This window comes from Trachemys scripta, chromosome 12 (genome assembly GCF_013100865.1).
Source record: "Trachemys scripta elegans isolate TJP31775 chromosome 12, CAS_Tse_1.0, whole genome shotgun sequence".
NCBI lineage: Eukaryota > Metazoa > Chordata > Testudines > Emydidae > Trachemys > Trachemys scripta.
Genome location: NC_048309.1, coordinates 42,197,830 through 42,206,716, shown reverse-complemented (window position 1 = coordinate 42,206,716; position 8,887 = coordinate 42,197,830). Strand labels below are relative to the sequence as shown.

General features: G+C 57.1%; 1 protein-coding gene across 1 annotated transcript; it reads left to right on the top strand.

Annotated features, from left to right (window-relative positions):
* Window positions 1-1,937: 1,937 nt before the first annotated feature.
* Window positions 1,938-5,445, top strand: LOC117885527 (cell death activator CIDE-B-like). The gene is made up of 4 exons (XM_034786799.1): window positions 1,938-2,115; window positions 3,892-4,036; window positions 4,694-4,954; window positions 5,431-5,445. Exons 1-4 carry the CDS (start codon window positions 2,075-2,077, stop codon window positions 5,443-5,445), a joined length of 462 nt encoding a protein of 153 aa, XP_034642690.1. The 5' UTR covers window positions 1,938-2,074.
* The last annotated feature ends 3,442 nt before the right edge of the window (window positions 5,446-8,887 follow it).

Below are 8,887 nucleotides of genomic sequence, written 5' to 3'. Positions count from 1 at the left end.
TCCAGCAGACGACCGAGGGGGGCTGGCCCCAGGCAGCGTCCCAGGACTGGGGGCTGCTCCCCAAGCTCTCCGCAGAGGGGCCCAGGCCTGGGCGAGCGGCCGGGGGGCCAGCACCCCCTAAGAGCCAGAATAAGGAAGACGACGCAGACTCCGGGGCTGAGTTTGAATTCCCGGTGAGTCCCCCTGGCCCACCCCCTGGAACCCCTCTCCCCAGCCCCCCACTCCCCGCTCTCTGTCCCATGGCACCCCTTGCCCAGTCCCTCACTCTCCAGCACCCCTCTCCTCAGCCCTGCTCTCTGTCCCACAGCACCCCCTGCCCCATGGCACACCCCTGCTCAGTGCCCCACACCCAACCTGCTCCCCACCACATGGTGCCCCCTGCCCAGACCCTGCCCCACAGCACCCCCTGCCCAGCTCCCCACACCCAAACCACTCCCCACCCCACAGCACCCCTGCCCAGGCCCCACCCCACAGCAATCCCTGCCCTGCCCCTCTCCCTGCCCCATGGTGTCCCCTGACCAGCCCCCAACCCCTACCTCTCTCCCTGCCCCACGATGCCCCCTAACCAGTCCCCACCCCCACTCCACAGCACTCCCTGCTCAGCCTCCCACCCTGTCCCACTCCCTGTCCCACAGCACCCTCTGCCCAGTGCGCTACCCCGCTCCCTGCCCCACAACACCCTCTGCCCCACTCCCTACCCATAGTGCCCCCTGCCCAGCCCCCCAGCCCTGCCTCAACCCCACCCCACAGCGCCTCCTGGCTGCTATGACAGATCCATCTTTTCTGCACCCTTCCAGGACATCGATCCAACCTACGCACAAGTCACGTTCTCCTGCTCCACCTTCCGCCAGGGCCAGGGGCTGTTGGACACCCGTGACCTGTGACCACGGCACCCCCCAGCCCCAACTTCTGCCACTGGGGGTCGCTCTCCAGCAACCTTCCTTCTGCACCCCCACCGGCCGCAAGGGGCCTAGGGGTTACAGCGGCTGGGAGCCAGGACTCCTGGGTTCTATCCCCGACTTGGAGAGTGGAGTCTAGTGGTTAAAGCGGGGCGGGGGAGGGGCCAGGACTCCTGGGTTCTATTCCTAGCTCGGGGAGTGGGGTCTAGAGGTTGGGTGGGAGAACGTCTGAACTGTTGGAGTCTCTTCATCCACCAAAGGGCACAAATTGGGTTGTTAGCCCCGCACACACACACCTTTCCTGGGGGAGCAAGGGGCTGGTCACACCCCCGGGGCCCCTTGTAACTGAGGAAGGAGCCTGGCGATGCGACGATGGTCCGGCAGCGGACTAACCGGTACCGGCTACACCGCCAGCTGCCCCTCGGAGCCGGCCTGTGGGGGCCACCAATAAAAGTGTCTTCACAGTTTGATCTGGTTCCTTCTGCGGCTCAATGAAGGATGCGGGGCGCAGCGCGTGGGGCGCACCCAGCCTGTCCCGGCCCTGGGGGATAGAGCCACCTGCTTCCACTCCAGAGAGCAGGGGGGTGGGGGCTGGGAGCCAGGACGCCTGGGTTTGTATCCCTAGATCTGGGAGGGGAGTGGGGTCTAGTGGTTAGAGAGGCAGAGGGTGTGAGGTCTGGGAGCCAGGACGCCTGGGTTTGTATCCCTAGATCTGGGAGGGGAGTGGGGTCTAGTGGTTAGAGAGGCAGGGGGTGTGAGGTCTGGGAGCCAGGATGCCTGGGTTTGTATCCCTAGATCTGGGAGGGGAGTGGGGTCTAGTGGTTAAAGGTGGGGTCTGGGAGCCAGGACTCTCATGTTCCATCCCCAGCTGTGCCTCAGTTTCTCCCCCTACAGCACAAGGGGGAGCTGTGGGGTCTAACACATCACTGGCACCCGTGGCCTCTCTTCCTGCTCTGGTACCCACCTCCCTCCCCGCCCTGCCCTGGTGGACCTTGGAGTTTGCCTCCCCCCTCCCCCCCCCGGGCTGTGTGTCACCCTCCCCACTCCCTGCCTCTGAGCTGTGGAGTCCAGAGTCCAGGCTGGTTGGTAGCGGACGGACCAAGGGATGGGGGAGCCTAACGCCGGACAGACACCCTGACCCCCGGGACAAGGACCCCCACAACCACGCTAACACCATGGACTATGTCAGCGCCCTGGCCCCCGCCTCCCTGCTGCAGTGAGTGGGCTCAGACCCCCCAAACTGGGGTCCAAGGGGGGGCCTCAGGCTGGGTTGCAGGACTGGGGATGTCACCACCCCCATGGAGGGCCCCTGCCCCACGACATAGGGTGTCCATTCCCCCTACCCCTAGGAATGGGCCATTCCACCCTGACGCCCCCACTTCAGTGACTTGGTGTGTCCCCTCCTGACCCCTCTGTGACGAAGTGGGACTGTTCTTAATGTTTCCTCTGAATACTGTGTGGGTGCCTCAGTTTCCCCTATGCATTTCTTAAGGCTCTAGGTGGTGGGGAAAGACCAGTGTGCAAAAATCACTGACACTCTGTCTCCCTGGCAACAAATGGCCAGGGCCCCTTCCCCCCCTGCAAGGAAATAGCTAAAGGTGAACAAAGGGATCAGGTGACCTCCTGGCCCAGGAAAGAGACAAAGCCGGGAGAAGGAGGGGCTGGAGGGGGATTTCAGTTGGAGCTACCTGGGGACTAGGAGTGAGGGCAGACGTGGGTGTCTGGCTCTCTGAACCCCAGAATGGACCCGGCCGAGGGGTCCCGTTCGCCGCTGTACCTACAAGCTCTGTTTTAGACCATGTTCTTGTCATCTAATAAACCTCTGTGTTACTGGCTGGCTGAGAGTCACGTCTGACTGCGGAGTCGGGGGGCAGAACCCTTTGGCTTCCCCAGGACCCCGCCGGGGCGGACTCGCTGTGGGAAGCGCACGGAGGGGCATCTGCTGAATGCTCCCAGGAGAGACCCAGGAGGTGAAGCTGTGTGAGCTTCTTGCCCTGACGATGGTCTGCTCCGAGGGAGAGGAGGCTCCCCAAAGTCCTGACTGGCTTTGTGGGGAGCAGTTCCAGAGCATCGCCCGGGGACTCCATGACACCCTCCTCCACAGAAGAAGCAAGGGAATGGTTTCTCCTCCCTCCCTGGGGGTGGGCTCTCCCCTCCTGCCCCCCCTCAAGGAGAATGGTTTTGTTAGGTCCAAGGAAAATGGAGTATAGAACAGGTTGTTTGGCCAGCTTAGCCAAAGTTAGGCTAACTGTAGTTGCTGGGCCATTCCTGTCTCTCTGTGAAACATGAGGACAGGCTTGCTTGGGCTTCAAAGAATGAGATAAAGGGGGGGCCGTATTCTTGTACCAAATGTACTAGGAACGGTTTGTTTGGACATATGGAGACTTGCAGTCTCCACTCCCTGTTTCTGTTCTTCATCTGTTCTTAACTCCCTCCTTTCTCCTAGTTTCTGGTGCATGACAACAAAGCTCACAAGAAGTTGCTGAGGCATCACGAATTGTTTGTAGTGTCAAAGAAGATAGATATGCATGAATATTAGAAGCTTTCTAACTAGTAAAGGGGGGGATTGGGTTGCTTTAACTATGACGCGACGGAACTGTCTATATAATCTCACTAGTTATTGTAATCGGGGCTGGTTCTCAGTGGAGACGGGCCGCTCTCTATTGTTGTGTGCACTCCTCAATAAAGAGCTTGTGTTTGGACCTTGCTGGTGTTGCCTGTCTCTCTGTGGTCAGACAACGAACTGTGCCATCTGGGTTCAAGTCCCTGACAGTTTCTACCACCCCAAGAGGTACCCTGTGTCCCCCAGGGCTGGTACCCCCCTAACAGGACATTGGACCCCCTCAGCCCCTCCATATCCCACCAATAGGACAATGGGCCCCCTAACCCCATGTTGCCCCCGTTCCCCCACATGTTGCCCCCCTCCCTGTCCCCCCCCAAACCATGACAATGGTCTGCCCCACCCCAAGCGCCCCCCACTCACCCCCCCCAGGTCGGTGTCCAGCGCCGGCTCGGAGCTGACCCGTCGGGTCTGGGCCCCCCGTGCTCCCCCCCAGCGCCCCTTCCGCGTCTGCAACCACAGGCGCGGGGGCCGCACGGGGCTGATGGCCGGGACTCTGCAGGAGCTGCTGGCCAAGGTGAGCCCCCCCCATACCCCGTGCTCCTCCAACTACCCCCAACTCCATCCCTCACTCCCTCCACTACCCCGCCTCCCCCACCCTGCTACCCCCGACACCCCCACCGATACCCCCTGCTCCCTCCAGCCCCTCTAACTACCCCACACTGCTACCCCTGACCCCCTCACTTCCCCCAGAACCTCATCACTCCCCCTGGTACCCAATGCCCCCAGACCCCACCCCACCAAACTCCTTGTTACCCCCTGACTCCCCCCCCAATACCCCCTGACCCCCACTCGCTCGCCCTTGGACCCTCCATGCTCCCCCCACTCCACCGGACCCTCCTGTTGCCCCCACCCCACTCCCCTGGCCCCTCCATGACACCCCCAGCCTCACCCTGCTGCACCCCCCCCAGACCTGCACCATTGCCCACCCCCACCAGCGAGCCTACTGCCCCCCTCACCCCCCATCAGCCTGCAGGACCTGCCAAGCTGAGCCGCCCCCACCTCCCGCACACTGACTCCTGACTGCACCTGTACCCCTTTCCTGCTCCCCCGTCCATCAGCTGCTCCCCTGTCCCCTACACCCCTCATTGCTTCCCTGCCCCCCAGCTCTCCTGCCCCACACTCTGCCCCCTGTGCTCGGGGTGCTCCCCCCTCACCGCTCTGCCCCCCGCAGGCGATGGAGGCGCTGCTGGTGGCAGGGCTGGCAAGGCTGGTGCTGGAGGAGGACGGGACGGCGGTGGAGAGCGAGGCCTTTTTCCAGACGCTGCCCCCCGACACGGCCCTGATGCTGCTGGGCGCCGGGCAGACCTGGAGCCCCCCGCGGGTGAGTGAGCCCAGCCCCACCCTCCGTCCCCCCCATCCCCCATACAGCCCCTACAGGGGAGACCCCACAAACACACCCCAGCCCCCCACAACCCCTGCAATGGAGACCCCCGTACGCCCCCCAGGAGCCCCCACACACACCCTGCCCCCCCACCCCCACAGGGGAGATGCTCAATACACCGGTTGTCACGGAGACACAGGGACAATGCTCTGGAGCTGCTCCCCACGAAGCCAGGCAGGAATCGGGGGGAGCCTCCTCTCTCGGAGCAGACTGTCCAGGGCCAGACGCTCACATGGCTTCACCTTCCTGGGTCTGACCCCGGAGCATCCAGCATCCCCTGCCCCACCGTGCGCTTCCCGCAGCGAGTCCGCCAGGGCGGGGTCCTGGGGGGGCCAGAGGGCCCTGCCCCCCGACTCCGCAGTCAGACGTGACTCTCAGCCAACCGGTAAAAAAGAAGGTTTATTAGACAACAGGAACATGGTCTAAAACAGAGCTTGTAGGTACAGAGAACAGGATCCCTCAGTCAGGTCCATCTTGGGGGGTAGGGAGCCCAGACCCCAGTTCTGGGCCTCCCTCGGTTTCTCCAGCCAGCTCCAAACTGACTCACTTTCAGCTGCCTGGTCCCTGCCCTGCCCGTTGCTCCTCCTCCGGCCTTTATCTCGCTTCCCGGGCCAGAGTCACCTGGTCCCATCCCCCTCCTGGGTCTCAGGTTAGGGGCGGCCATAGCATCCCTGCAGGCAGCTGGAGCAACCCTGCAAAAGTCACACACCCCTATTGCCACCACCTAGACATTGGTGCAATGCACAGGGAAACTGAGGCACACACAGCATTCATGCCAAACAGTAAGACTCACAAACAACATAACAAGGGGAAATCCCCACTTTGTCCCATATCTCCCCCCTTCGAGACCGAACTGAGTGGGGTCAGTTTAGCCAGTGACCTGGGGAAGTTCAGGCCCCCCTCTCCGGGACAAAGCATCGGCCATAACATTTGCCCACCGCTTAACGTGGACCACCTCCATCTCCTAATCCTGGGAGACAGACTCCACCTCAGGAGCTTGGCTTTGGCCCCCTCATCGGGTGCAGCCTTTTAAGAGCCCACTCCATGGCCAGGCACTCCTTCTCTATGGCCGCAGAGCCCTGCTCCCGGGGCAGCAGCTTCCTGCTCAGGTACATGATGTGGTGTTTCTTCCCCTTTGCATTGGCCTGCGCCGGCTCCGCACCCAGTCCTGTGTCTGGGGCATCGGTGAACACCATAAAGGACTTGACAAAGTCTGGGTTTCCCAGCACCGGGCCCTTGACCAGATCCTTGGGTCTGGCTTCCATCCCCTCTCCAACTAGCTGTCTGGAGGTGCTGCCTCCACACTCAGCGGGGGTCTCCGATCCCCCTGGGGTCAGCGCTGACCCTGCTGGCCCAGTGAGGGCAGGCAGGGAGCCCGCGGCTTTGCTCACCGCATCAGAGCCAGCGTGAGCCACCTCCCCCGTGTGCAGGGGGGCGACGATGTAGAACCAATGTGAATGAAATTGTTTTTAGTTATTCACTGTACCATTGTAACATCTGTTCACCATTTCATTACACTTGCCATTTTGCCCACATTGTAACTTTCATTACACTTGCCATTTTGCCCACATCGTAACTTCTGTGCCATATTGTAATTCAAACCCATTTTAAAATGCTTACTCCATTTTGTAAGGGCTTGCTGCAACCTTCCTTTTTGCAAACCCTGCTGTAATTTTACTAGTCTAGTTGAGATGTGTGAATGAGGGATGTATGGGTGATAGAATCAACCTCCAGCCCCAGCCCGTCCTGATGAGATAAAGTTCAAATACCAACGGCTGAAGAACTAGACAACAGCCCTAACTCAAGCAAGAAGCATCCACCCTAAAAAGAAAAAACAACAGAAGGAAGATCAAAGCCAGGTCCCAGGCTGACCGTCAGGCCTGCAATTGACGGGTGATCAAGTACGAAACCCAGAGGCGGCGTGACACAGCGAGACCTAGAGACTTTGAATCCAAACTAAACCCCTATAAAAAGGAAGGGTGAGAGGAGAGATGTTGGGTAACGTTCTGCTATCAACATCAAGGAGCATCGGTGCCCGACAGAGACCCGGCTCCTCCTCGAGGTCAGCTTTCCTGGCCAGTTACCACCACGAGCTACGATCCCAAGCTGCGAACTCAAACTACAATCAGGACTGGTAACTATCCAGCAGCTGCAGAACATTTGTGTGTGTGTGTGAGTGTGTAAGTGTGTGTGTGTGTGTGAGTGTGTGTGTGTGTGTGTAAGCATTGAGGTATTTGCTAATAGTTACAGATTAATAATAAATGTGGCATCTTTGCCTTGACCCCTAAAACGATCCTGTATAAGTTTGTGGAACAACATTATTGGTGGAGAATGCGAAAGGGGGAGCAGACATAGACTCCACAGTTATTATAAAACTGGTGAGGACACCGCCAGCTTTAGCAAGCCTGGCACTAGAGGGAAAAGAGTGTAAACTTTCAGTTAATTAACAAACTCTGAAGGATATAGGAGTTTAGGGTTAAATTGTGTTATAGAGGTACATACACCCTCAGCCGTAACAAGACTGAGCTAAAGAGGAGAACTTAGTGTTTCTCACTCTGATCTGGGGAAGGATTAACCAAACTCTGAAGGATATAGGAGTTTAGGGTTAAATTGTGTTATAGAGGTACATACACCCTCAGCCGTAGCAAGACTGAGCTAAAGAGGAGAACTTAGTGTTTCTCACTCTGATCCGGGGAAGGATTTGTATAATTGGTGTATGAACCCTCGGTGGTAGCAGACAGAGTAATACAGAGGGAGACTTAGTGTCTCTCCCTCTGGCCCAGAAAGGGTTAAGTTGTTCCTTCAGGAGTTAAAAAGGGAAAATTGCTATTTGTAAGTCACTCCTTTAGGAATTGGAGGTTATAGTGTTCTGATATTTATCAGCTCGGTTTCCTGTGTTGTACTTGGCTATGGCACTGTCAAGGCTGTATCCCCACTTTGAACTTTAGGGTACAAATGTAGGGGCCTGCATGGAAACTTCTAAGCTTAACTACCAGCTTAGCTCTGGTTCCGCTGCCACCATTTCAATTTTTCCCTCCCTGGGAAGCCTTGAAAAACCTTCACCAATTCCCTGGTGAATACAGATCCAAACCCTTTGGATCTTAAAACAAGGAGAAATTAACCATCCCCCCTCCTTCCTCCCACCAACTCCTGGTGAACACAGATCCAATCCCCTTGGATCTAAAACAAGGAGAAATTAACCTTTCCCCCTCCTTCCTTTCACCAACTCCTGGTGAACACAGATCCAACCCCCTTGGATCTAAAAACAAGGAAAAATCAATCAGGTTCTTAAAAAGAAGGCTTTTAATTAAAGAAAAAGGTAAAAATCATCTCTGTAAAATCAGTATGGAAATTAACCTTACAGGGTAATCAAACTTAAAGAGCTCAGAGGACTCCCCTCTAGTCTCAGGTTCAAAGTACAGCAAACAGATATAAATACTCTAGTAAAAGGTACATTTACAAGTTGAGAAAACAAAGGAAAACTAACACACCTTGCCTGGCTATTTACTTACAAGTTTGAAATAGGAGAGACTTGTTTAGAAAGATGTGGAGAACCTGGATTGATGTCTGGTCCCTCTCAGTCCCGAGAACGAACACACTCCCAAACAAAGAACACAAACAAAAACCTTCCCCCCGCCCAAGATTTGAAAGTATCTTGTCCCCTTATTGGTCCTTTAGGTCAGATGCCAGCCAGGTTACCTGAGCTTCTTAACCCTTTACAGGGAAAAGGATTTTGGAGTCTCTGGCCAGGAGGGATTTTATAGTATTGTACACAGGACGGCTGTTACCCTTCCCTTTATAGTTATGACAGGCACACTTGTTAGGGAAAATGTTTAGGAAAACACAGTGTAAAGACATCTTTAGAGAAAAACAGGGAACGCTGTCTTTTGTCCAAGAGCCCACACCCTTTAAACAAGTACTACAGAGGTTTGGACACAGCCCATGGACGGAAGGGGGGCTGGGAGATGCGTGCACTATTTCAGA